Source organism: Ornithodoros turicata, chromosome 10 (genome assembly GCF_037126465.1).
Source record: "Ornithodoros turicata isolate Travis chromosome 10, ASM3712646v1, whole genome shotgun sequence".
In the NCBI taxonomy this organism is placed as follows: domain Eukaryota; kingdom Metazoa; phylum Arthropoda; class Arachnida; order Ixodida; family Argasidae; genus Ornithodoros; species Ornithodoros turicata.
The window spans coordinates 29,070,305-29,098,076 of record NC_088210.1 but is presented as its reverse complement, the minus strand read 5'-3'; the positions used below and the strand labels follow the sequence as shown (position 1 = coordinate 29,098,076).

At 43.9% G+C, this 27,772-nt stretch overlaps 3 protein-coding genes across 5 annotated transcripts in view; all 3 read left to right on the top strand.

The window, feature by feature from the left end:
- Nucleotides 1–15,086, top strand: part of LOC135369799 (aryl hydrocarbon receptor nuclear translocator homolog) — a 76,828-nt gene extending 61,742 nt beyond the window's left edge. For 2 of the 3 annotated variants that reach the window (XM_064603329.1, XM_064603331.1), the window contains 11 exons: nucleotides 5,328–5,407; nucleotides 6,215–6,307; nucleotides 6,428–6,548; nucleotides 6,784–6,813; nucleotides 7,810–7,995; nucleotides 8,079–8,262; nucleotides 8,322–8,428; nucleotides 8,570–8,720; nucleotides 10,016–10,418; nucleotides 11,606–11,711; nucleotides 12,501–15,086. In XM_064603329.1, coding sequence (XP_064459399.1) covers nucleotides 5,328–5,407; nucleotides 6,215–6,307; nucleotides 6,428–6,548; nucleotides 6,784–6,813; nucleotides 7,810–7,995; nucleotides 8,079–8,262; nucleotides 8,322–8,428; nucleotides 8,570–8,720; nucleotides 10,016–10,418; nucleotides 11,606–11,711; nucleotides 12,501–12,736 — 1,697 coding nt within the window. In that variant the 3' untranslated portion in view covers nucleotides 12,737–15,086. The remainder of the gene's footprint in view (nucleotides 1–5,327; nucleotides 5,408–6,214; nucleotides 6,308–6,427; nucleotides 6,549–6,783; nucleotides 6,814–7,809; nucleotides 7,996–8,078; nucleotides 8,263–8,321; nucleotides 8,429–8,569; nucleotides 8,721–10,015; nucleotides 10,419–11,605; nucleotides 11,712–12,500) is intronic. The other variant, XM_064603330.1, reaches the window with a different exon arrangement.
- An 854-nt stretch (nucleotides 15,087–15,940) lies between these two features.
- On the top strand, nucleotides 15,941–16,967 carry LOC135369798 (2-aminoethanethiol dioxygenase-like). The gene has a single exon (XM_064603328.1). It carries the CDS (start codon nucleotides 15,973–15,975, stop codon nucleotides 16,684–16,686), a length of 714 nt encoding a protein of 237 aa, XP_064459398.1. The 5' UTR covers nucleotides 15,941–15,972; the 3' UTR covers nucleotides 16,687–16,967.
- A 78-nt stretch (nucleotides 16,968–17,045) lies between these two features.
- Nucleotides 17,046–27,439, top strand: LOC135369797 (chromatin assembly factor 1 subunit A-like). The gene is made up of 13 exons (XM_064603327.1): nucleotides 17,046–17,273; nucleotides 18,421–18,462; nucleotides 18,754–19,385; nucleotides 19,956–20,018; nucleotides 20,119–20,357; nucleotides 20,730–20,811; nucleotides 21,502–21,585; nucleotides 21,723–21,857; nucleotides 23,199–23,459; nucleotides 23,734–23,808; nucleotides 24,657–24,752; nucleotides 25,535–25,820; nucleotides 26,449–27,439. The coding sequence occupies exons 2-13, from the start codon at nucleotides 18,426–18,428 to the stop codon at nucleotides 27,198–27,200; spliced, it is 2,742 nt and encodes a 913-aa protein (XP_064459397.1). The 5' UTR covers nucleotides 17,046–17,273; nucleotides 18,421–18,425; the 3' UTR covers nucleotides 27,201–27,439.
- Nucleotides 27,440–27,772: the final 333 nt, after the last annotated feature.

Sequence of the window (27,772 nt, the reverse complement as noted above, 5' to 3'; positions counted from 1 at the left end):
CAACAAATCATGGCAGATGACGATACCATTCGAGATGATGGTTGGCTAGGAGCGTGCTGTGCGGTGAAGTTCATTTCTAAGAGTGTATATAATCGGCATCCGTCGCACATGAAGGGGCTGTCTCGATATCTCTTCGCCCCGCCTGGCATAACGACGCCGAACGCGGAGTTGAAATGAAACCTTAGTATTCAGCGAATTTTTCGTATTCCGGACGTACAGTGATGGAATGCGCGATTCTCCTCCATGGAATTCGCAACACGCACAAAACAAAACTTTGAAAAAAAAAAAAAAATACTACCGAAAGTTCTGTACATTCCATTTTGTCTTTTGAATCTTATACGCTCTTCCGGCAAAGCTTGGATGAAATGAAAGAAATGAATGGAATGAATGAATGAACGGGATGAATGAAAGCAGTCGCTTTCTCAGCGTTTTCTTACATTCACCTCGGGAACAACACGGTCACTTCTACATCGCGAGCACAAAGGACTTCGCTATTTCGACCGTTCCCAGCCCAAAGTTTTCGTTCTTTTTCTCAATTTTTTAGGAAGATATTTTTTACCCTCTTTCTCGACACATAGAAGTTTAAAAAAAACGATATAGAGGAGTAAAAAAGATGCCCGGACGCACGCCAGGGCACGCAACTTGCCCTACCTACTTCAGCCATCCATTCAGGTTGCCCGCACATCGCAGTAACTTTGAGAGAAGACGGATGGTACAGTCTTCCTCTCCCAAGAAGTGTCCACATCCCTGCCGCGCGTCTTACCCGAGAGAGAGAGAGAGAGAGAGAGAGTCAGCACGCATCACAACGCTCCTCTCTAGCAGGGGAGAAAAGGTCGATTCAATGATTCCTCTTGTTTAGTAGCGAAACAGTGTGAGATTTTCCCTTGGGCTCCCCTTTTGTTTACGGCCCCGGTGCGCGAAGTCTGTAAAGCCGCAGTGGAAAATCATTAGGCTAGAGTGCAGTGTCGTGTTAGCATCGTTGCGATGGCCAGGGACCTCATCCTTATTTTACACTCTCCTTTCTTGCTTTTCCGATTTCGACTTTGACCTGCCCGCCTGTGAACTGGTTTCTGCAGGTGGAGACATCTTGGCGAGGAGAGTTTTCTTTCTTGATGGGGGGGGGGGGGGGGGGGGGAGAACAAATACGAGATTGATCATTACTTTGCAATTGATTTAGTGGTTGTCAGTTACGCGACTGCTCCGAGGCTGTTCCTAACGATGATGGAGTTCGGAGTAATGAGCTGGGTAATCGAGGTACTTTTCTGTCCTGCGATGGTCTCTTTGCGAAAGTCAGCATTGATTTTATACTCGTATGTTGCGGCTTTTTACGGTACGGTACGTACGGTACGGTACGCCACTAGTAACCGGGGATGTTTTTAGCACCCTCCGGGAGGATCTGACAGCATCCTACTTGAAAAATCGGATATCATTGAAACACTCGTTGAAAGGGAATCGCCTTTTCTCTAATTATCGCTTTATTGGAAGTCTCACGCTGGAAGAAGTGAGTGTCTTTCGAGCCTGTCCTGCCAGCCGACTGCGAAGTGTGAGCCCTGCGGAAATCCGTACGGTAGACCCAGCTTACACAATTTCTCTCGCGCGTTTTGTTTATATAAATTAAAAGGCTGTCAAGGCACCTTTTACTTCCGCTTTTATCGAATCACTGTGTATACACTCTGAAAACAGAACTTCGCCGCATAGCACGCTGTGCGCCAACCATTACCATGAACGATAGGGTTATCGCCTGTGATTGGAAGACAGAGGGGGCGTACGCCTTTTTGTGGTTATTTTTCATATATCCAAATTGACACAATATACCCCTTCTCTCTTCGAATCGCAAGCGATAATCCTATCATTCGTGGCAATGGTTGGCGCACACCATGCTATGCGGTGAAGTTCTATTTTTAGAGTGTATGATATATCGATTTTTTTTTTTCCTGGTCCCACAGACTTCATTATAGCGAGTGTTCACTGTATTTACTTAGTGCTTACTGTACCGCGTGGCAGCAGCAAGCTGTTATGCTACCTCAAGATGAAAATTATCGCAAACTCCCGAAAGCACCAGCGAAATCTCTGTACCCCGTGCGTTCTCTGCTCTTTCTTGAATAACCACCCGGCGCGACCCATGCGCAGACCTCATGTGATAAGGTCATACTGTGGATCTGTTCACGTCTGCGGATGCGGAGGAAAGGTGTCACCTCTCCCAATTGGGAGTGTGCGCTGTGGTACATTTCATATCACTCTTAAAAATGAACTTCACCACATAGCACGCTGAAGGCCAACCATTGTACCCGTGTCATTCTTGATTTGTGGAAAGCGCGGGGCGTACGCCTTTTTGTGACAATTAACATTTCTGCATAAGTGTCACAAAAAGGCGTACGCCTCTCGTTTTCAACAAATCAGGGGAGAGAACGTTGTCATTCGGGATGATGGTTGGCTAGGAGAGTGCTATGTGGTGAAGTTCATTTTTAAGGGACCCGGTACTGGGATGGCCGGTAAAGGACTGGAGGTACCCGGGTTCGAATCCCGGTGCCAGCTGTGCTGTCTGGGGCTCTACCTGGGTATTCCTCAGACGCTTTCAGACATATGTCGGCACAGTTCCCTTAGAAGTCGGCCCAGGACGCACATTCCCCCAAGGCGTCAGTCCTGACGTTGGCCACCTATGTGAGGCAAACAACGGTGACCCCTTCACCAGCACCACCACCACCATCATTTTTAAGAGTGCAACCACACAGAGGCACAGGGTTCATATAGCATATCCGTTAATAAGTAATAAACGCAAACGAGTGGAAGACATCGCGACAGGTCCAGAAATCATAGCTAGAAAGAGAGAGAGAGAGAACGTTTCTCCTCTTCGTGCTCCTTCTCTCTTCTCTGGTTCGCGTGTTGACTCCCATAGAGAGAAAGACAGAGAGAGAGGAAGGGGGGAAAGAGTTGTAATAAAAAGCAATAAGGAAACATGACGTTCGCTGGGCATGAGTTATCGGGCCACCCGGATCATTACGGTGGCTCCTCCCGACGCCCATTTGAATGCATAATAGTCTCTAATTCCGTGGATTCTCACGGCGCGCGTTACTTTTGTGCGCGTCCAGAGGACTGTGTGTGTGTGTGCTTTCTGCATAGCGAATTCGTGATGGCTGTCGATTAGGTAACTGCCGCGTGACCCACTACGCAGCCTGAGGGCAAACGAAGGGTCCGCCGCACTGTCGCAGTCCGCTGGAAAATTAGCTACACGATCCATGCTAACTGCGCAGTCAGCAGGCTGTGCTTCCTGTTCATTCACTGCCGAGGAAGTCGGCAATAAATGCGGGAGGTGTTCGCACTCACGGTTAGCGCCTGATTTGGCGTTTGTCAATGCGGGACAGTTAAGCGGGATCGATTCAGTATAAATATCGATAGAACTCGGATCACCCCTTCCTCGTAGTTTTGTAAGGTTGCTGGTGGATGTCCTAATGAAGGATCTGCTCTGAAGATCTGAAGAAAGAGAGCGCTTATATGGGCGAAATCATTGCACTGATCAGCTATACACTCTAAAAACAGAACTTCGCCGCATAGCACGCTGTGCGCCGACCATTGCCAAGAATGATAGGGTTATCGCTTCTGTTGGTTGGGTTATCGCATGACATTCATTTTTGTTCTTCACGCCTTCTTCACATAACAACCAATGACAGGCGAGACATGAAGTAATCGAGCTCGATTACTTTGACGAGAATAGGGCCCCAGATAACGATATCATTCTAGATTATGGTTAGCTAGAGTCACTAAATAAGCTTCGCAGTGCGCGTGGGTATCGTGGCGCGGAAACAAGATGGCGCAAGCTCGCTTTTGGAACTGAGTGTCGATACTCTGAAGCGTAGCTTATTTAGTGACTCTATGGCACCGTGCTCTATGGTTAGCTAGGAGCGTGCTATGCGGTGAAGTTCATTTTTAAGAGTGTACCTGTTAGTGCCTATAAATCCGCTCTCTTATGATCACAGTTCTTTCGCCGGATGTAGAACCCCGCACAAAGACACACTTCCGTCCCCGAACGTTCTTTGACGCCCCGCGGACTCGGCAGGTGAAACATGGGCAGCGTGCAGACGCAGTAGGACTCATTCCCGACTCACTCTATGCTAACATTGAAAGTTTCGTTGCGGAAAACCTTTCGTTTCCCCCCCTCAATCCCCCCGCTCCTTCTTAATCCCGTATACGAGCGTTCCGTGGGGGGCGGAGACGAGCGCCGCTGCCGCGGGGGAGCGCTTCGTTCGCGCCCACGGTCCTTTATGCAAACAACCGACAGCGCGGCGGTAGCAAGGAAAGCTTGGCCCCCTCGTAAATAAGAGATGAGGCGTTCCGCGAGCGGTTTGAGATGCCCAGCCGTCTTTGCATTATTGCGAGACCCACTTCGAGGCCGTCAATTATTCAGCCTGATTCCCCAGTCACAAATCGAATTACGCAGCCGAGCACTCACTGATTTTCCAGAGTGTGTGTGTCGGGGGAAGCTTTAAGGAAATGCCCTCCTGTCCCGGCTTGATGGCTTCTTTTCTTCGTCTGGCTGAGAAATCAAGCCTGCCGACGTGCTCCTAAAACACGCTGAAACAATGGAGCAAATCAAAGTTTAAAATGCACAGGGGGCTTTCTTTCAAGGGCTTCTCTCAGATTCAGATTTCTTGGAGTCTTTTGATGGGTTCTGCGCAAAGAATGGCTGCGGTTTGAATGAGTCGCAAGGTTTTTAGTGTGGCTCCGAAATGGGCAATTATGGTCAGTTCTTTTGTGATTGAGGAGAGAGCCGGTGTAGACGGTGAGATTTGAATGGTGGCTCAGGTGATCGGGATTGTAATGATCTTGAATTGTAGAGTGTTTCGAGGAGAGCGCTTTGTGGGTCTGAATACTTTTTTAATGTCCCGATGGAAACGTGAGTTATCCTTTAAGGACCAGCGCCTGAGGAAATGCAAAGATATACGAACGTGCTCCGATTACCGTTTGCATACAGGATAATTAAAAAAATAGCGTGGAATAGAGCGTTACTTATTTGAAACTGGATTGTGCTGACACAAAACAGGTTTCTAGTAAGCAACAGTGACAAGTATGAGCATGATAGAAACATGCTTATCTACATCGGCATCCCGGACAGTCGTAGTAGTGGTCATGCAGCGACCGTCGAGGGAACAGTAGGCAAGGAGCCCAAAAAGTTCTTAGACGTCCTTGAATTCACAGTGGCAATAGCTAAACCACGAATTGACCTGTGATGTTGCTATTACGCTTGACGACGTTAGCGATTTCTTGTGCTGTGTTTGTTAGCCTAATAAAATCTAATAAACGTCTCTGGTACTTCTCTTTTTATTTTTCAGGAACTGGCAATACAAGCAGTGATGGGACATATAAACCTTCCTTCCTCACCGATCAGGAATTGAAACATCTCATTCTCGAGGTATCCTCGTTGTTTTTTTGTTTGTTTTTTTTGCTAGGGGTTATGCAGTGTCTGGGCGCATATGTTGGCATGCACAGTGGGCGTCACTAGTATGCGTACAGATTAGTGACATCCTCCCCACATCCTAACGTACCTCCACGTAAACCGTAGAACTCTCATCATGCCTAGAAACTAAGGCGGTGAGCAGCGACATCTCTACAATTGAGCAGCCATGGTAGATGTGGTATACTTGACATGAGAGAACTTCATCATCATCAGAAGAACACCATCTTTCATACTTGACATGTTATGAACGGCATCTCCTACAAACTCTGTACGCCATTCTCACATGCCACAGTAGAGGGTGTACACAGTCCTTGAATCAGGAACAACCCACACGGTGACAACACGCAAGAAAAATACCTACACTTCACACATGGAGCCCAGAGGGAAAACGCAAGCTGGATTGGATAGGGTACCAGGTATAGGGTACCAGCTGTGATAGGGTACCAGCTGGATAGAGTACCAGGGATGTCGACGCAGAGTAGCGTTCACGCGTTGAGAGGCTGTGGCCACATCTATCATGGCAGCTTCCAGAATTGGAATTTGGGAGAGGGCATTGCCTCGTTGCAAATCCTTCGCTTTCACCCATTTCTCTGTCTCCCAGCTCGCCCTCTACGGTGACCTTTGGAAGTAACTAAACTGATGGATTGATTTTCTAGGCTCTTCTTTATCTATAATTTCTTCTCCAAGGTCTCTCCTTACAATTTCTATAAAGTAAACAATGGCGTACGGTATGTCTGACCAGTTTGTAACCCATTGTTTCAGGCTGCTGATGGATTCTTGTTTGTCGTCTCGTGCGACACAGGTCGAATCATCTATGTCTCGGATTCTGTTGCACCAGTACTTAATCAATCGCAGGTAAGAAGTGACTCGTGATTGAGGAAACATCCTGTCATCCATCGTAGAGAGTGAAAAAAGAATTGCATTACTGCTTTGAATGCATACGTAGTATAATTCTTTCATGTCATTTCATTGGAGCAGTCAGACTGGTTCAATTCCTGCATCTATGACCTAGTCCATCCTGAAGATGTGGAAAAAGTTAGGGAGCAGCTCTCCACACAGGAGTCTTCCAGTTCTGGACGGATATTGGATCTCAAGAGTATGTATTGATTGATTGATTTGAACAAAGTGCAAAACGATATCAAAGTGGGACAGTGAAGCGAGGTACTGCACTGTTGTCCTGAATAAGATGGCTAGCACAAATTCATTTTATTTTGTATAATTTCAGAAATGAAGTTGATAATTTTTTAGCACTTTTTGTTTTCAGTAGACCTTTCCTTGTTTTTGCAGTATTGTCTGTGTCAATGCTCACCGCACGAAACCTTTTATTGCAGCTGGCACAGTCAAAAAGGAAGGTCATCAATGTGAGTTGACTTCAAATTATGTCTGACTTTATAAGAACCCTCTTAAAGAGATGATCGCATCCTTTCCAGATATTCCGTAACTGCATTCGAAACACGTCAATAGTCGTAAAAGCAACGGAAGCCTGCAACCGATTTTCTATCGAAGTCTTCCTTTAAGCACAACACAAGTGAATTAGATATACTCAGAATGTTGAAGAAACAAACGATTTTGTGAAATCCACTGCTCACAGCACATACGTAGAAATAGTACCGTGCGTGCAGTTTGAAGTGCGTTGCTACAAGCACGTACAATTTTTTGCACTTACCTACTTAGTAGTCATCTCGGGAGGAACCATTTTATAAAAATGACTAATTTTGGCAGGATGCACAGCTGTAGTGTTTACACCAGTGATGGCCACTAACTACTTCTACAGTAGTTTAACTATAACTACGAACTACTTCGCGATGGAGTAGTTTAACTAGCAGTTCAACTACTTTTCAGGGGAGGTAGTTAAAACTACTTCTTTAACTACTGCAATGTATTTTAACTACATATACTACTTAACACTAACTACTTAACGCTGTCCATCATCACCAATCCCAATCTATAGTGTTCTCGGACACCTAGATATGAATCACAAGCAGTGATAAAAGTGAAGATTTAGTACACATCCACGGCACAATTGTTCTGCACCTCCGTTCTCATCAAACAAGTAGCTCTCAAGGTAAAAGTCTGAAGCACAATCGTGCCGTAAAGCTTGCGGCAAAATCGGAAGTAGTTGGCGCCTGCAGTAACCTAACTACTGTAGCTAACTACTCGAAGTAGTAGTTTAACTAGTAGTTGCCACTACATTTCTGCAAGTAGTTGATAACTACTTTTTAACTACAATCAGGTAGTTTAACTAGTAGTTTAACTACATGTAGTTATAACTACTGGCCATCACTGGTTTACACCATACATAGGCTCGGAAGTTTGTGGCACGCGGTAATCTTTTCTCCTTTTTTTTTCTTTCGCAGCATCGATGCGGCTGTGCATGGGATCCCGGAGAGGTTTCATTTGCCGCATGAAGCTGGGGAATGTGCAGCCTGACGCGCAGGGGCTGCACCGCCTGCGCCAGCGCAACAGCCTGGGCCCTGCAACCGACGGCAATGCGTATGCCGTTGTGCACTGCACAGGATACATTAAAAATTGGCCACCATCCGGTACGTAGACTCACATCCAAGTGCATAGGGTCAGAGCCGTTTATGGGCTCTTAGCACTCATGGTGACTGATCTAATTGCGCAGGAGTTCAAGTGGAACGTCTGGACCCTGATGATGGCCACGGTGGCAGCCATTGCTGTCTGGTAGCCATTGGTAGACTCCAAGTGACCAGTGCCCCAAATGCAAGTGACATGGTGGGCTCCAACTCCAATGCAGAGTTCATATCTCGCCACAGTATGGACGGGAAGTTCACCTTCGTTGATCAGAGGTGAGTGCGCCCACCTTTTGTGTTGCAACTTTTGAACTAAGCTAAGGTCTTACTCCTAGGGTCACTGCTGTACTTGGCTATCAGCCTCAGGAGCTTCTGGGGAAGACCTGCTTTGACTTTTTTCATCCTGAAGATCAAACACACATGAAAGAGAATTTCGAACAAGGTATGGCACCGTGTTTGTTTGACGCACTGCACTGTGCAACACACGATTGCGTCTCTTTATGCCCAGTGTCATGCTAAACCGACTGGGCTTTTTTTGTACAAGTGTGCCTTGTGCAGAACAGAACATATCCTGTACTTACAGTGCTGAAACTCAAGGGCCAGGTGATGTCTGTAATGTACCGCCTGCGTGCCAAGAATCGTGAGTGGGTATGGCTGCGCACAAGCAGCTTTGCCTTCCTGAACCCTTACACCAACGACGTAGAGTACATCGTATGCACAAACACATCTGCAAAGTAAGTAACTTGTTAAGTTACTAGTCTCTCTTCTCGTGGTTTATTAAGCTACTAAAGTACCGTTGCCAACCGATTTTTTGGACACCGAACCAATCATCAGCAATCATTACCAGCAATCATCATCAGCAATCATCAGCAATAATCATCAGCAATCATGGCCGCCATCCATCTAACCACAGAGGCCATAGAACTAATGCATTTTCATATCCAATACTTCAGACAACTTTTTTTAGGAACAGCTCGTTTTGCAGGTACACATTTTGGGTCTAGCTAGCCTCATTTTTGTTTTTGTTTTTTTAACAAGCATCTCCAGGTAACCTGAGAGCGACAGTGAACGGTGCATTGCGCGTCCGTACATTTTAAGCAACTTCAGCGGAGGTTGCGCTGACTCAGCACATGCAGAGAAATCTGTGTATACGCGGAGGAGGAGTTCATGCACGCAACGTGTTCGACTGTTCCGCTTCAAACGCGTAATGCCTGCGGGATTTGGACTATGGGTAGTATGTTGATGTCAAGTGAGGAAGACGACATATCGGTCGTCATGCTGGCTGTGGATCTGGAGTGGGTTGTGAAAACAGTTCAGACTACCGGGATGTTGATAATCGCCACCTCTGTGGTGTCCGCAACCGCGTCAACGACCTCCTCGGCTTGTGTAAGTCAAACTGCGAAGTGACACGTAGGGACAAAGTGACACGTGAGGAGCATAAACAAAACACGAGCTCAAGCAATCTTGAGGTGAAGCTCTCCCTTCAACCAGAGCATTCGTTACTGTCGTGTTTGCAGTTGTCACCGTGTGTCTCAGTGAAGCTACGCTCACAAAAATGTTTGGTGAACGTTTTCTCACATTCTTTCGTGGCAAAGCGCACATGTATAGAGGCTTAGACACGTCTGTGGTTATTTTAAATAATAATAAATAATAAATCTAATAATAATAAAATTTTAATATTTTTAATTGATTTATATTTTTAAAAATTTTATATTTTTAAAAAATATATAATATTTTTATATTTTTAGTAATATTTTTAAAATTTTTAAAATAATTTTAAATAATTTATATATCTTTCTCAAATATATCTTTGCATAGTTAGCATAGCCCGTCATTAATAAAGCTTTTGGAAAAATGTGAATTTCTGCCTTGGACTATAAACCCCGACTGATTTGATGGCTCCACCAAGTCCTAAAAATTTGTTGGCAACTGTGTTCCTTTCATAACACTGTGCACATTTCAAATGCCTCCGTTACAGCTTCTTTGCTCAACCACACACGTACTACATGAACCCTGTCCTTTTCTGTAGGACACTGCAGCACCAAGGCCAACAAGATGACTCTCAGTCTGTTCCCTCATCGGGAGACATGTCGCTTGGGGGTCCCTATGCCGGCGGAACAAGTTTACCTCTAGGGGGTGCCAAGCCTGAAGGCCTCGACTACTCTCTGCCTCGATCGGACGTCTACCCTCCTCCAATGGTGGGACGTCCTCATCCAGATAGCAGAAGACCTGGAGGGGGCAGCACCTACGGCGGCTATGAGCACGCTTCCATGGGCGGATATGGAGGAGGGGGACTTGGGGGGCCTCTGCCGCAGACGCCTCCATCAGGTGGTTCCCCCGCTGGAGGAGTGCTTGCTAGAATAGGCAAGGCTGGGGGACCAACGTCTGCGTCACCTCCTCAGTCTGCATGGACACAGCGGCACGTTGCGCAGGTACGGCTAAGCCCCAGTAGTTTGTATTTAGAGCCGGAAGTTTTTGGGAAATATTTTTTCCCAAATTCGGGGACAGCAGAAAATATCCAGGGTAGAGTCGACATCCTGACGAAATGCAGTCTACTGCATGAAAGCTAGTGTCATGCAATAAATAAACATATAATAAATAAAAAAAAAAGAAAGCTTCACTGTGTGTACCTTGTTAAATTCGGGGGAGTAAAAATCGGGTAAATAAACGTGTGCTCTAAATTCATGCACATTCGGGAGGAAAAAATTCCGGTATACACTAAATTCAGGGCGAAATCGGGCTCAGTTACTCAAACTAACAGAACTGGTTCGGTACAAATGGTGATGTAACTGCATTTGCCGCCAAACAAGTTAGTGCGCGTTCCTACCAACGTCTCAGTGAGGGCAATTTGCCGGGTGAAAATCGGGTTTTACCCCAAGGAGGCAACCCTTAATTCGGGGAAGAACCGGGTAGAACCCTAAAACTTCAGACTCTATTTATATATATATGTACTAGAAAATGTTTTTAGCATCATTACGATATTTTTTCAATCTATGAGTGGCATAGCAGGCAGGTAGGCTTGTAAATCCATGAGGCAGAAATTATACCGATATGTTACTTACTGTAAACGTATTTTTATTTTGAGCTGTATTAATTTTCGAGAATTTCGTGATCGCTAAAAAATCACAAAAAATTGTACGCGCAAACACAGCTTGACATTGATCCCGCGGAAGGAGGCAGACCTGGAATCGCGAAATTAAATACTCGCGAATAACTTCCCAAATGGGATTCGTGAAAATTAATACATCGTGAATAAAAAACTTTTTACAGTACTCGCCTTTTGGGAACAAACTCACCTGTTGTTGCACAGCTGATGTATTGCATATCATATATGCTCAGAATGTTTGCCATGTTGCCAAGTATGTTCCATATATGTACACTTACAATAGTGACTCAACAACTTAATTTGGTGATTATGATTACTCGTCACACGAATGTGACGTGTAATCACACACCCCACACTCTCCCTTGTAACTCACACGTGCTGCTAAGCATACGAATGGAAGATAAATTTTTACGCTATTCCCACCCAAAATGCTGACTAGAGGTTCAGTTGTACTCTGCACCCAAGTTGGAAGAAATAAGAGATCCTGATTACATTGTGCTTACTTAATCGCAGCCCACTTCAGATGCATACAGTCAGGGCTATGGCCAAATGAGCCCTCCGTCCCGAAGCCCATCTGGTCCCACATACACTCAACTAGGCTCCACACCATCAGCAAGAGGTGAGTAGAGCGCATGAGTAATCAGCACCTTTTCAAAAGATCTGGAACCAAAGCCTTACTCAGTCAAGGCATATTTGAAATCTCGTATCGTTTAGGCTTATTCACTGAGAATGTCACCAGACTTCATTCGTTGTCGCTACCATGCTGGCTGTGCTGCAGTCAGTGCACATTCCAAGCCCTAGTTGTTGTTAGAATGTGAGTCATACTTAGAGCCTGAAGTTTTCGGGAAATATTTTTTTCTAAATTCGGGGGGTAAAAATTGGGTAAATAAACATGTGCACTAAATCCATGCGAATTCAGGGTGAGAAAACTCCCGGTATGCTAAATTCGGGGAGAAATCAGGCTCAGTTACTCAAACTAGCTGTAAGGGTTTGGTACAAACGGTGATGTATCTGCATTTGCTGCCAAACAAGTAAGTTAATGCATTCCTACAGACATCCCAGTGAGGGGAATTTGCCGGGTAAAAATCGGCTTTCACCCTAAAGGGTGAACCTTCAATTCGGGGTGCAAATTCGGGGAAGAATTGGGTAAAACTCTAACACTTCAGGCTCTAGTCATACTTGACATAAACAGTGAGATCGTGCTATCGATTCGGACAAATTCTTCTGTTGTGACCCGACACTGTCACTCACGCATGCAGAATTGACATGAGGCCATCCTCTCCGCAGTAAGCAATCTCAGTCAGAGTACATGAGCAGCCTTTAATGTGACTCCTTGCTTGGTATTGCAAAAACAAAGCGTAGCAGAATAAATGGATTTGCCTATTAATTAATTCACCCTGTCTCACAGGAATGTGGGGCCAGTGGCAAGGTGGAGGCCAACAAGCATCCGAGAGCCCCGCGTCTTCTTCAGCAGGGCCTGGGGGAGCAGGCGGGGGCCCCGGGGGCCATGCGCCGCCATTGCCCGGGGGCTCTGGCAACCCGTCACAGCCCCAACAAGAGCTGTCCGACATGTTACAGATGCTCGACCAATCAGGAACTGCATCCTTCGAAGAACTCTCCATGTTCAACTCCTTTTCAGAGTGAACTGGCTTCTCAGAGTGGCTTTGGTGTGAAGTTGCATTGTGCATTAGGTTGGGCAGAGGCTGCTGGATCATGCGGTGTAGATAGGAATGCCAGGGGGATGGGATGGGTTCTTTATAGGTTTTCCTCAGTTACATAGCAACTTTGACGCTAGACCACTCTATCAGTTAATATTCATTCTCGTTGTTGCTGTGTGTGGAACAAAACTGCCTTGCAAAAGGTTAGGACGAGTCACAAAAGCTTTTAGTTTCAGAACGGGGCACACACAACCATGAATTGAACGCTGCTAAAAACAAACTAGACGCGGAAACGAACACGAAAAACTGTGTTACCCGGTCTCAATTGGTTGATCTAATCTCGCTGCGGAGTTCCTATTCCGCGCTACGCCGATGTGAAAACGTACGGCGAATTTATTTGCCTCCACCACGTAGCAAAAAAACGTCTATTCACGGAACGATGCACGACGCAAGGCGTTGTGGACTTCCCTCGGTAAAAGTGTGAAGCAGCACTCTGTCCTACCTCAATGCCACCTTCGTGCTCTTTTTTTTCTTTTTGTCACAAATATTGTGCGGAGAAACGCTTGAGTTGGTGTGCAACGGTATCCACTTCCACGCCGTGTGCGGGCACGTGAAGCAGCACTGCGGATGTTTGCCGCATCGCAGGCCTTGTGCAGCGAAGGCCTTCTTCCTTCTGCCCTCATCACGATTGCAGACGACGTGGAGCAACCGGTGGTGTGTGAACCCTCAGTTTTTTTATGCTGCACGCTGCTTCTTCAGTTTCTTTCGAACAGCGGCACCGTCGTCAACCACGTACCGCGGCTCGTAGAATCGAAGGCGACGTCCTTGGAAGCAAGAGGAGAGCTCTGTCGTCGGGGCTTTTACGGGAGTCTGCCAAGCGTTCTCTTCATCATCTCGTTTTGTGTTGTACCTGAGGAGGAATTTTTTTCGAGCGTTTCGTGGGATTGTGGAATATGCGGAATATTCGAGGCAGTTTGAGAACGGTTTCTGTAAAAAAACTTATAACTTTGTTTTTCCCAGCTTTTTCTTCGTATCGCAGCCTTTCCATCTTCGTCCAACGCGCCACCAGGGGGCCTGCTTGCACAAACTGTGAGGGGATTCCTCTGCGGTGTCCTCAATACCTTCTATAGTGGTTCGGGCACGAGCTGCTGTCCTCGACACCGCTAAAGCTATTGAGTACGGCACCGAGGAATTTCCTCGACATTTGTGCAGGCGGGCCCCCATTTTCTTCTAGGTTACAGATATGAGATCTGCTTCTAAGATGAGATATATTGAAAGTTTCTTTACCTAGTGAAAGCGTGGTTCAGACATCTTTCCGGTTGGGCGCAGTATGCTCCTAGCTCCAAAAGAGAACTCTCACTTCTGGATATGGAGGATGGAATGGCTGTGGGACTATTTGGCAGTTGTCATTCGCTGTACAAATCATGCCTGTAGACATACATGTGTGCTGCGGTAGTTCCTTATTTGAGTTTTTGTTCTATAAGCAGAGCATTACTTGGAACGTATAATTTTTTTTTATCAGACCTGCCATCTGATATGTTATAGGTTGGCACATTATTTGCTTTTTGTTACCTCGTGCGTCCTTCTTCTAACATGCCCTTACATGCGTAACATGAAAGGCAGGGCCTTTTCAGTCCAGAGGTGAAGGAACCATTTTCTTCTCTTTCTTTTTTTTTCTTCTGTACTCAAGCATCCCTGATACTACAATAATAGCCACGGCAGGAGATGGCATTTTCGCCGTTTTTATATCTTAACCCTTCATTGGAATTGGTAACATGAGAAGAAACAGAGGTGTTACTTAGGTTTGTATTGTTTCGAACAAGAGTCATACTTAAGTTTGCGTTCAACTCTATTTTACTTAGGCCAATTGATGTATGTAAATTGATGTATGTTCATATGTCCATCCTGTTTTCAGTATTTTGACATGGACTGTCGCAGCTCTAGAGTACATTTCCATGTCTTAGACCCATTCGACAGTCGGTCCGTTCATTCTTGCAAGTCAACTGTGTCAACAGCGTTCTTCTCTGGATTTTTTTGTTCTCGAGAAAGTTTGCGGTACATCATCATGTGGTTCTTGGAGCAAGTTTTAACGTGCGGCCCGCGTGCATTACGTAAGCAGCAGCCCTGGCACGTGGCATATCAAACTGATAAGAGACAAATGTGTTGTGTACATGACAGGGGGTTGGTGCGTATTTTCTAAGGGGAAGTGTGTGTGTTTGCGATGACGTGCTGTAAGAAACTGTATGCACGAAACCTTTGGTTTACTTTCGTATCAGAGTTCTGTAACATGAAGCAACATTACTTTCTGAATTGATTAAATATAATTTTCTTGTACATTCAAGTCTCCTATCGCAGTGATACGATTCTTTGGTCACTACTTTTTTCAGTGGCAGCTCTTAGAGCAGTTGTTCTCAAGCTTTTTCAGTTACAAGCACTATAGTGAGAAATTGACATGGAAGGGCGGTATGGGAGAAACGTTTTGTTTTCAGGGCTGTCATTCTACATGTTCTCCAGTTCGTAAATTGACACAGTAGGTGCTTGTTAAATTGGTATGTCACTAGTGGTTCACTGTGCCAGTGTTCGGCATGTACTACACACTTGATACAAGCAGCAGGGACAACAAAGGTAAGACAATACAAACTTAGTGATAGAGTTTTGGAACATACAAGGAGTTAGAGGAGTTTTGGAGTTAGAACAACTTCTAGCAACTAGCAACACATAAATGCATTCTGTACAGTTGGTTGACTTGTGTGTAACTCGGAACAAAACTGGTAAACTTCAGTTCTGGGTTTTGCCCGTCAGAAAGGTAAAAGTGACATGAAAGGTTACATGTAACTGCAACCCAGGTAGTTACTATTTGTGAACAGTAACTGCCTCCAACTTAATTAGTTCCATTCCGAAAATAGCTTTTCTCACTCGTCCATGATGACGAAGCCTGAGCATGAACACAACTGCGCGTGCTGTTGTGCCGAAGCTCAGGGTTTCGTCGACATCAATTTAACTGTCCACCAGTTTGTCCAGTCCACTATTTTATCAGTTGCTTTCCCAATGGGTATTTTTATACTCCTTCACTTTAATGTGCATCCAAAGCTCGTTCTGTCAGTAACGGTCTTTAGTTGGGGTAGTCCGTTCACGGTACAACGTTGGTTTCGGTTTCGGTTTACTGCAGTAGCGGATTGGATTCTTCATTGGCTACGTGCTTCATTTTCGCTAGGACCGAGCATGGCCGCTCTCATACAGCTTATCGCTCGCCAAGCTCAAGCTACATTTACTCGAAGTTTCGTTGATGATGCCTTTCCAGAATATTTTTCAAAACTGCGTCGTCTGGTAAACCAAGTGACGTGTGCCGACGTCGGTCTGGACGATGCTACGCTACGCAACACGACCGGTACTTGGGTGAACGGTGCCACCGCTGCTCCAGTGACGTATATTTCCCTTTTCGAGAATGTTACGTTTACCATGGGCATCTTTATCGTGAAACAGGGTGCACGCCTTCCTTTGCACGACCATCCTGAGATGTTTGGAATACTCAAAGTTATCTACGGATCCGGGAATATTACCAGCTACAACGTCAAACAGCGAAAGACTCAGTCACGTAGCATTCTTAGCATTCGACCAAACAGCGACAGAGACGTTTTACTCGTCGAGAAGCATGTCCATGATAATGTGAATGCCAGCTCCGATGCATGTTGTCTGACCCCCACGAATGGAAACATTCACGAGATTGTAACAGTAGATCAACCTGTTGCATTCCTTGATGTTCTCGCCCCTCCGTATGATATGAAAGCTAGGATTTGTCATTATTATAAAGTTCTTCAGGAATCACAGGAAAATGTCGTGCTGCAAGAAATTCCGCCGCCTCCGGAGTACTGGTGCGATTCTGAAGATTATAAGGGACCACTTTTAAACAGCAGCATTGTAAGCGGGCACTCCTGAAATCAAGGACTAATGTACACCCTCGAATTGTACAGCGAAAGCACAATGGAACTACAACCCACAACGTTAGTGAAATCGTGAATTTTATAATATGATTTCTCCTGTTAGCAATGTGATGCGGACGAATGGACGATTTTATGCCTGCCGCACAACAAATGCTATGTAAGTGTATGATACTGATCTCTGGTATGTAGTTATATGTTTGAAAATTAACTTTTGTTTCTGCGACCATCTGGCAAATGCATGAGTTCTACAAGGTAAATAAAATGAAGTGATGGTGATGTACGGGTCTTGAGCGTGCTCGTATATTGGCTTTCTATGCGGATTGATTTGTGTCTTCTGGATTTTGGCTTTTGTGCGCATGGCAGAGGGCGCTCGAGTGTTTAGCGCCAAAACTTTGCTCGTGCTCCCCTTTAGCGCTTTTGTTAGTGTCAAGATGTTCGTCTAGAATTTTTGCAAATCCAAGCTACTGTTTATAATTAGTTACACAACTTAATCGGGATTCGTGCATTGGGTACTGAACTGGTGGTCTAGTTTCCACGAAGGGGACTGGTGTACGCAGAATTAACCCAGCCGCAGATCCTCAGGTATGCTAACACGCAACTGATCACAATTCTGAATTTCGTTGCTTTTGTATCACGAGTAATAGTAGTACAATCTACAGTACTGTGCACGCAACTAATGGCGACAACTAAACTTGCATTTAACCATTTAAATGCACCATCCAACATAGGTAGCGTTTCTTTCCCTCTCTCCTTTTTTGTTCGTTTCTTTCTAATCATGTTGAACACAGGGATTTCCCTACACCCCTCCAAGAGGTTGTGCACCCTCCCTGGGTTTTTTGCACCGCCACCCATGAAATTTCTCGGGTTGCACGATTGCCCCTCCCCCAGTAACATAGCCAGAAATATATATTCTGGGAGGGGGTTCCATATGAGAACTTCAGCATCCTCCATCATTGAAATTATGTATGTGGCTTTGGTTACATTCCTGACAGATGAGGAATAATTAAGATTTCTCAAACTAATTCTGTTGAATACAGAATTTAACTCATTTAGCTCTTCTTTAAACATTATGCATCAGAACAACTACGCAAGCCTCCATAAATGTTGGGAGTGGCTCCAGCACCAAAGTACAAGTGCCTTCGGTAAAAGAAAAAAGTGGTATGCTGTGTAAACATTTCTGGTGAAGTCTGTCAATGGGCTCACCCTAAAGGATGGGAAGACGGAAAGGGCGCTTTGATAGTATCCCTGATAACCGCTAGTATCATACACCCTCTCTTTATAAATGGGAAAGGAAAATATATGCAAGCTCATAGACACCCACCCACATTAATTTCAAATCCTACAAAAACTTTTGTTTTATGCGTGGTTGAAACCAAAGCAAATGCAGAAGTGAACTACATTTCATCCTGAAATAAATGTGCAAAGCTTGTCTGCGACACTCATTTCCTTTTTGTGTGCCCCCCCCCCCCCCCCCTTTTTTGTGTGTGTGTGTGTGTGTATTGTTAGCTGCTTGATCTTTCAATGGAAGAAACCAGCTACATTGGAGCCAGCTCTTGAGTAGTTCTTTTAAGGATATCTGATGAAGGATCTTGATGAAAAGATTCAAAGAAATTGGCAAACCTCACCTCACAGGCTTGGACGCCTGAAATACCCACATTGCTGTGCCTGGTTAAAAGCTTACAATGTCTTATGGCCACTGATTACTGAAGGTAATCAATTGTCGTTACAGCTGCAATGGAGGCCAGCACACCGGCAGGTAAACTGAAGCAATGTAAGTGTGATTCTTTGTAATACATTTTCCCTAATGTTATTAAGTAGAGCTTGTCTTTCTGGCTTCTAAATGCGACATTCATTTCTGCTACAAACTGTATAATGTCACTAATTCATGGGTACGGTATTGCATAAATGTCCTTTCAATGTCCCACCAGTAAGCTCAAAGAACCGTTGAAAATCTGCAGGGCTAGTTCAAGTGCAGTTCAACTTGTTCTCAGTTCTGCACTCGTAAGTTTTTAATGCATTTCATTTGAGGTAATTCCTACTTTTTTCCCTCCATGACCTTCAGCTCGGCTTCCCTTCCAAACCCTTGCCGTATCTCCAGTTCAGATACGCAAGAAACGGAAGCTCCCCGTAGAAGATGCTACGGAGACACCTTCCAAATCACCTCGTGTCGATGGGATAGAAAATATTCCTAATCAGGTTGAAGCTGAGGTAAAGATAATAGAAGACGAAAATGAAGACTGTGCAGTCGAGAAGCCAGCGAACAATTCTGTCACAGAACTAGATGATACTTCTAACACAGACACCGCAAACGGTGTTGAAACTAGTCAGAGTTCCAGTGCGGAAGCGAACAGCAAGACACCGTCTGATAATCACTGCACAGACGCAGAAGTGGAAGCTGTCGCCCCTGATGACGCCCCCATGGAAGTGGACCAATCACACGCACCAGAAGTTGCCGCGGTGTCAGGTCCTCCAGCGCCAGTGAATGTGACAAAGGACGATAGTAGCATTGAGTTAAGGGATAACACGGAGGACTTCAATAACACAGCAGCGACATCGATTCTAGACGATACCGTCAGCACCGTATCGGACGACTTAAATTCCAGCGTAGTTTCTACGTCGGCAGCCGACGAATCATGCCTCAGTCGGAGTCGTCTTAGTGAACCGTCGCAGAAGTCTCCAAAAGAGTCGAGCAAGGTAAGTTTAGTCCCGTTAGATCGCAACAGAAGTTTCTGATTGCTCTTGTCTTATTCATCTTGCCATCTTTGTGTTTTTTTTTTTGTTTTTTTTTTCTGTTTAATTTATTTTTCATGTGAAGCTCCCACTGTGTCCTAACAATGTGGGCAACGTCATATTACGCTGAAAAAACAAGTGTAGGTTAATGTGGACGTTTTATAGTTTAAGACAACCTAACCACATGACTAAAACTGAACTTGGGACAACATTGTCCTGCACACTTTGATCATCATTATCCTTGTGCCGCAGGAAGCTTAAAATCAAATCAAACTGAATTCACGATACAGAAAGCAAGAAAATCACAATATCCATATTTCATAGTTATCTGGGTTTCAGTACGACCTCAGTCATCCAATCCTATCGTGAACATGTTTCTGCGTGCTACATTAATGCCTTTACTCGAATATTCGGGCTCCATTTTCAAACCTTCACTTCACACCACTTTCTGTAACTGTACCTCAACCTGTTTTTGTGTCGTCTGCTTTGCATACAGTTTGCGCTTTCTGACAGACATATACCTTATTGTTACAGCCACTCTCCAAGTCCAGGAAAGCTGTTAGAGAAAAGGTTTCTCAGCAGAAGAAGGAAGAAAAAGTAAGTCAGCAGTTTCTGAAATTTTACTTATTTATTTATTTCTTTATTTATTAAAAGTTTTGGTACGAATGTAGATGGGCACGTTTTCATTATCCTGTAGGAAAAGAGTCGCCTCGAAAAGGAAGCAGCGAAGGAGCAAAAGAAGCAGCTGCTGGAGCAGAAACGCAAGGAGAAACAGCAACAGCTCGAAGAGAAGAGGCAGCAGAAAGAGGAAAAGCAGAAACTGATTGAAGAACGGAGAAAAGAAATCGAGGAGAAAAAGAAAGAGAGGGAGCAGCGTCACTTAGAGCTGATGCAAGAGAAAGAAGATTTGAAACGGATGAAAGTTGAACGTCAAGCGTGAGCGTCAACTTTTATATTATCATGCCAGTTTAGAAACAATGCTTCTAGGATGCAGGACTGAATTGAGTACACCTGTCAAATGATATGTGTGCAATATTCAGCAGAAAAAAAAAAAAGACAAACAAGGCGAATGTCACATTGCAGTACTTCGTCAACTTTGAGACTTCCATACAATAACAAAATATATGGTTATAAGATTATAAAATATATATGGTCTTATGTTTTCATACCAGACTGTTATCTAGGTTCCCTATGCTATGTCTTTTACAAACAAGCTCATCTGTATTGTTTTTATATGTGTTTATGTGTGGTACGCAGATGTTCTGTAATGCAAAATCTGAATACTTACAATACTCAGTGTTCTTTCAGTGCCAGGCTTGAAGAGCTGAAAAAGAAGGAAGAAGATAAGAAACAGAAACTAGAAGAAAAAAAACGTGCTGAGGAGGAAGAGGTGTGTAGATCTGATTTTTTTTTATCACAATCTAATTCTTGTAGACAAATTTTTAGTTCTGCTCACTGTGCACAAGTGGTAAATTTGCTTTTTTGTTTTATAAGCATTTCTTGCCTGGTCTCTACCATAAGCATTGGCACGGTCAATAATTGGATCAAGAGCAATAGAAATTGCTTACTGGTCAGGCAGTAGGTATGTGGGATAATGAAAAATGGGCAATATTGAAGTATGCGACAGCCCGGAGTCATGACCCTGAGTTTTACCAGCTTGCAATATTCCACAAAAAGTATTGCATTTTGTGGCCATTTGCTGTACATAGCAGTCATTTACGATCCCAGCTTTAATAGCGGGATAGCCGTGAAAAATAAAACTGCCATCGTGTGTCCTCATGTGTTTCGCTACGCCGTTGCTGTGTGAATTCGGAGAAGACGGGCATTAAATTCTAGCTGATTATTCTCACACTAAGCTGGACCAAGCTATAGCTGCTTTTGGGCAGTTTTCAAATACCAGATGTGGTTGCTCAGTTCCAACCACTCGTATTCACCGCTTCACCCATTCACCACTGGAATTCACTTTTTTGTGTGCCACTTTTGTATGCATGTGTGTGTAGTTTTGATCTGGAGCAGTGACATCAAAGTCATTTTCTAATGCTTTTCTTTTCTTTTCCTTTTTTAATGATTGCATTTGTAGATGAAGGAGAAACAGAAGTTGAAAGAAGCATTTGCTAGCTTCTTTGTGAAGAAGACAAAGACTTCATCCAGGGAAAGCATGGAGGTGAGGAATGTTTCTGATTTAAGCGATTCTCTGTTGAGTCTATTTTTATTTTACTGGTTATTTATTACTTATTATTTGGTATTATATCATTATTATTTATTACTTTACTGGTTTTGTTTCATCTTCTCTTATCATAGCATGCACCTGATAGCGTACAAGGAATGTTCCGTCCATTTGAGTTGAAGCAAGATATGAAGCTGGCCCCTGTAGTACCTGTAGTTGCCCTTGAAAGGTTCAACAAAGAGACCTTGGATCAGGAAATGAAGAGGCAGGTAAGAATGAGCTGGCAGCAAGCGAACTGGTGCTAAGTACCCATGATAATAAATAGATCCTGAAGTTTTAGGGTTTAACCCGATTCTTCCCGAATTTGCACCATGAATTGAAGGTTACCTCTTTAGGGTAAAACCCAATTTTTACCCCGCAAATTGCCCTCACTGAGATGTCTATAAGAATGCACACTAACTTGTTCGGCAGCAAACGCAGTTGCATTACCGTTTGTACCAAACCAGTACAGTTAGTTTGAGTAACTGAGCCCGATTTCTGCCCGAATTCATACGAATTTTTAGCACACGTTTATTTACTTGATTTTTTACCCCCAGAATTTATAAAAAAAATATTTCCCGAAAAACTTCTAAGCTCTAATATATAAATAATAATTTGGGGCTCTACGTCTCAAGACAACTGTGATCATGAGCGGTGCCATATTGGTCGGGTCTGCGGATTAATTTTGCCCACCTGTGGGTTCTTTACCTTGCGCCAGAATCTCGAGACATGGCACACTACGTTTAACGTCCTTCGCGACTAGACTGCGTGTCTGAGCAACTTGTACCCTTCCCACCAAATTGCCACCATCCTCGGCTGGGTTTGAACCCACGATCTTGGGATCAGCAGGCAGACACGCCACTGAGGGTGGCACCCATGATAGTAAAACCCCCAATAGTGTGCACTTTGGCTGTGTTTGAGACTCTCTCTCTCTCTCTCTCTCTGTGCGTCCGTGCGTCCTTCGTGTTTCAGGATCAAACCTGGCAAAACCCATTTTTACACTCTCATGTGGTTTGTCGTCATTTGGGATTAAAAAGGGAAGTCAAGCAAACTTGTCACAGTGCAAATTCAGCCATCAGTGCAGGCACTAGAGAATTCTAAGCACTGTCTTTATTTTCTATTTTAAAAAAATCTGCTCTTTCACACAGTATATTGTCCTGTTTAACCATATTTTAGGACTCGTGAAATAAAAACTGGTTTTTGTGTAAAACCCAGTCGTAACAGCACAATCAAAAAACCTCAAAATCCAAGTGTCGAAGTATAAGTGATGATATATAGGATGGATAGAAGTCAGAAGATCCAGTTTTGTAGTGCAGTGGCAAAGTACAGGCTGCCTAATGATAAGCATTACATCTTTGGGGTTACCTGCTGGTACACTTATATAGTTTGTAATGATTAAATTTGCAAGTGTCAAGTGCTCTTGTCATGTGAGTGTTCATCTGTTGATCCCTCATCTGGACAGTAGCGCAAAAGCAATCTCTACTACGTGTAAGCCTTACCCTTTCTTGTCTGCCATACACCCCCTGTGATTTGCTTCCAGTGTACCATCCTTACAATGCTCTTCTCCCTAGGACACCCCACCTGACAGCCAGTACCTGAAGAGCCTGCAAACAGGCAAGGCCAGGCCGATCAAGATATCTCAGAGGCTGAAGAAGTCGAAAGAGGAGGAGGACAAAGATGTGATCGTAGTCGAGGTAGAAAATAGCAGACCTCGAGAGCAGCTGCGTGCAAAGCTTCTCCAGTTCTGCGAAAACGTGCGCCCGCCCTACTGGGGTACTTGGCGCAAGCCAATGGAGCGTGTCGATGGCAGACGACCCTTTGCGAAGCACACTGTAAGCTTCCCATTTTCTCTGCACTCGGGTTTGCTTTCTACAGGTTTTCCCGGTGATTTTAATCCAAGTGCCAGCTAAGTTAATCCATGCCCCATAAAGTTTGCATGGCACATAGATTAATTTAACTGGCACTTAGATTAATTTAACTGGCACTCGGATTAAAATCGGCGGGAAAACCTGTAGTTGCACATGTCTGATGAACACACATTATGCCTTTTGCACCTCGTATTTCAGTAAGTGTGATATTTTGTCGCGTGGTTGTCTGCTTGTTTAGGTTCTAGACTACGAAGTGGACAGCGATGAAGAATGGGAAGAAGAAGAGCCAGGCGAGAGCCTTTCAGGCACAGAGGTCAGGAAACAATTTCTCTCTATTGTAGGAAAAGCCTGAAAATGTGAAGTGCTGCTTGCGCTTATATCTTCTGGGCTTTTTAGAACTGTCGTTAGGGTGAGTTGGTTGCAAATGCAGTAAGGAATTACAATGAGATTATTACGCGAGAGTAGAAATTTATTTCATGCCAGTACTGGAAAATTTGTGCTCAAGTGCAGCAGAAAGGTTTCACAAACTGGGACATTCAGGCTTACGCACTTCTCTGCGTATTGTTGTGGACGCGGTGCAGTATCACAATAATTATGACCGTGGTTGGGTCATAAAAGTATGAATGTATCAAATGCACTGCAGACTTACTGCAGTGGCAATGTTTCAGAAGTTATATTAGAAATTGTCCTTATAAGCAATAACAAAAAAATGTTTGTAATCTTTTATTTCCAAAGATTTGAATGGCCTATATAGGCACATTTTGATCCATATCTGCTTCCTCTCCATTTCACGATGGCTGTGTAGTTCGTGAAAGTTTGTCTTCATGCGTCATATCATAGCATTGATTTTTCTAGACATTTCTTTCTTTCTTTTTTGCTGTCACTGTTGCCAATGTCATTGATGAACGTCTTTAGTGGACCCATCACTAGCCTCTGCTAAGGGACCACTCAGTTTTTGTGACTTTTTACCTTGAAGAAAAGACCAAATAAAATAAAATCAAATCAAATCAAATCAAATAGGTGACACACTGCGGTGCATTTGCATCTTGAAGTGCAGTAACATTGCCTTCGCCCCTGTAAAGTCTCTGTCAACCATGCTCACGAAAAGTAAAAGCGTTATTTTGTTCATAAAGTCTCAGAAGATAGTACTATGCACTACAGGAAGAAAAGGAGAGCGAGGATGACTATGAAGTGGACAACGAATTCTTCGTACCACACGGTTACCTATCTGAGGATGAAGAGAAAAATGAGGATGAGGCAAGTGCACTATAATGCATGATTTCTCTGTTACGTCTAGTGTACTATAGAGCTTTGCATGTGCTCCATGACGTAGTATGAATGCTACTTCACAGATCATTCACTTGCTGAAATTCTCAACATGGTTCTTAATTTTTTCTTGGTAACATGCATGTTGACGAAGTGTTGTCTGTCACCTCTGCTGCTTTCAGTATTGAGTCAATACATATGTTATGTGCACTATGTGTGATGCATAAGTTGTGTATTGTCCACCTCATCACACTAACACGTAGAGCAAAATAATACTACTTTATTACAATCACTACTACTACTACTGCTACTACTTTATTGGTATCAATATCAGGATTAGTATCAGTATTAGTGTATTAATAAGTTCACAGAACGGAACTTTTCCTCTACGAAATGCTTCAAAGTACATATTGGGTGTAGAAATCCAGCACTGCTGTGGAACATTGACTGAGGAGCTTCTTTATAAATAAAGCAAGTCCAAAGGTCTAGAATATGGATTGTAGATCAACATACTTACCATGGGTTGAAGGCATGCACTGAATAATGCGTGGCACAAAGTGACCAAACACATCTCTGTATAAACACATGAATCTTGCAAAACTTGAATGCAGCTAAATCGTTGAGGGAAGAAAAATTGTACCCTGCATTTATTCCGTGGTTGTCATTTTCTTCAGCATGAGCTGTGACACCAGCACCTCTGTTCCCCTATGCAGTATCACTGAGTTGGCATGCTTACCATACCACCATTAACCATTACCGTACTACCATTGCAGCCTGTGTCCCCCGAATCGATGAAGGCCCGGCTAAAAGCACGACAAGAGGAATTCCAGGCCGACTTGAAAAAGAGCTGTAAAGCATTGCAGCCACTCATTGTGGGCTGTATATGGTTGGACAAGCCCACATCAACCGCTACCGACACTGCACATCCCCTCGCCCGGTACACAGCGGTTATTCTCACAGCTGAGGTTCCCATTCCTGCAAGCACGGAAGCGGAGCAAAATGCAAGCACACCGCCAACCGTTGGTAAAGGTCCGAGGGCCCGTGCCATTCCGCAAGAAGGTATGCGCAAAGAAATTAGATAGAGCACTTTGTGTTCACGTTAGTGACTTAGGTGACTTCTGCCTCTGCTAGATAGACACATTTTCTCGAGCACTGGATCGCCGTTTCATTTTCTTAATGGGGCTGGAACAAAAAGCTGTTACTTGAGTTTGTAATGCACCCTATATTAATAATAATAATAACCTTTATTTACCACTCTCGTGGGTGGGAGTTGGGACAAAAAAGCCCAAAGGACTTGACAAAGGTCCCAACCCCCCAGCAGCATTATAAATACATCAATAATAAACACATTTACAAACCTACGTACAAGTCATAGGGTACAATCAAAAAGAACAGACCAAAAGAAATAAGAAAAGCAAAAAAAAAAAGGACAGTCCGCAATTATACAAGCAATATACCCCTGTATAGTGTCCAGATGAGTTCATTATTAATCAAGATACAGATAGTAATCAAACAAATCCACTCTCGGTAATAAGCATAGCATATTAATGAAAACTAACTGAAAAACACCATCTTTCTTTCTCGTGGTAGTAGAAGCTGTTGTTTATCATTATCAAGTTGTTCTCAGACTGTAATTGTATAAACCATGCCACATTCTAACTGAGTTTGACCTTAAAATTCTTTTCAGCAATGCCTCACTTGATACGGATGGTGCATGGGAACTCAAGCAATAAGATGGTGATCCTGAAAGAATTCACTGCTTTCTGGGAGGATAACAATGCACTCAAGGACACCAACTCATCCAGTTCAGCAGAACAAGAAACAAAGAGATTGTCCATTTCGAAGCGACAGTTTGTAAACACAATCAGGAACATTGCCCGCTACAACGGATCTTGTTGGGTTGTGAATCAAGAAACACTGGACAAATACGAACTGAGTGACCTGAAGCCGCTCAAGAAATCCGTCGAGAAACAGGACGAACCGAAGGAGTCGCCCAAGCCTTCGATGGGAGCACTGGACAAGTTTCTGACTGTTTCACCTTCACTGAAGCAAAATTTGGATGAGTCCAATGGGAAAAGCCCGAAAGAACCTAAGAAGACAGCCAAAGGTGCACTCTCAAAGCTTTTTGCAACACTGCCCTCGAACAAAAAAGAAGGGTGTCCACCACCTGCAAAATCTGCTCAAGGTGTCAATGGTGTCAACGCCGCACAAGAGCCGACACCGAACGAAAATCACGTCGGAACTTCAAGTGACCCAATTGTTCTTGATGAGAACCCCTTGACAGGGGATGCACCAGTCGAAGAGAGGAAAAATGGAGTGATTAAAAATCCATTGACGAGATACTTTGCTAAACTCGCACCAGCTAAGCTACCTCAAAACTCTAAAATAGTGGAAGGTGACTGTAATAATATGACTGTAGAGGAGAATATAACTGCTTAATTTTTGCTTTGTGGATAAAGTGGTTGTCATGTACTATATATAGATACTGAGGAGTCTAATTTTATGTAGTATTTTGTACTTTGTAGCATCATCATCTGCTTATGTTGAAACATCTAAATTATCTGAATGTAGTTTCTGTTTTGCAACGTCGGCATTGCTGTTTATGTGGGCACTGGGTGCGTGTTGTAAGTGTGCATTTTATAATTTCAAGTATATTAAATAAACTTGTGCAGTGTTCACTCTGTACATCACAGTTTCTTTGTGCCAGATGGATTTGCTGTTTCTCTTGGTTACAGTGAAATCTACTTCGTCATTGATCTGAAAAGCAAAGCGGACTTCTTTCTCTTCTTTTTTCCCCATTAAACAATGCACATGTCAGGATTGGTGGTGAAGGTACTATTCGTTATTTCTAGATGGAAGATTGAAATTGATTGGGTTGTGTCACAAACCATTACGGGATCGATCAAGGATTTCTCTGGGTGTACATCCTTCCTGAAATTTTTGAGATTGCCCAATACAGCTCGGCTGCCAATGTATAAACCCATAAGCATTAACCATAAACCTGTACCCCC

Bases quoted from the DNA above. Each gene is read 5' to 3' on its own strand.
- LOC135369798 (XM_064603328.1), top strand. From the start codon at position 15,973: ATGGCCGCTCTCATACAGCTTATCGCTCGCCAAGCTCAAGCTACATTT.
- LOC135369797 (XM_064603327.1), top strand. From the start codon at position 18,426: ATGGAGGCCAGCACACCGGCAGGTAAACTGAAGCAAT. The intron at 21,858-23,198 runs GTAAGAATGAGC...TCTTCTCCCTAG, and splicing joins ATCAGGAAATGAAGAGGCAG to GACACCCCACCTGACAGCCA. The intron at 25,821-26,448 runs GTATGCGCAAAG...AATTCTTTTCAG, and splicing joins CCGTGCCATTCCGCAAGAAG to CAATGCCTCACTTGATACGG.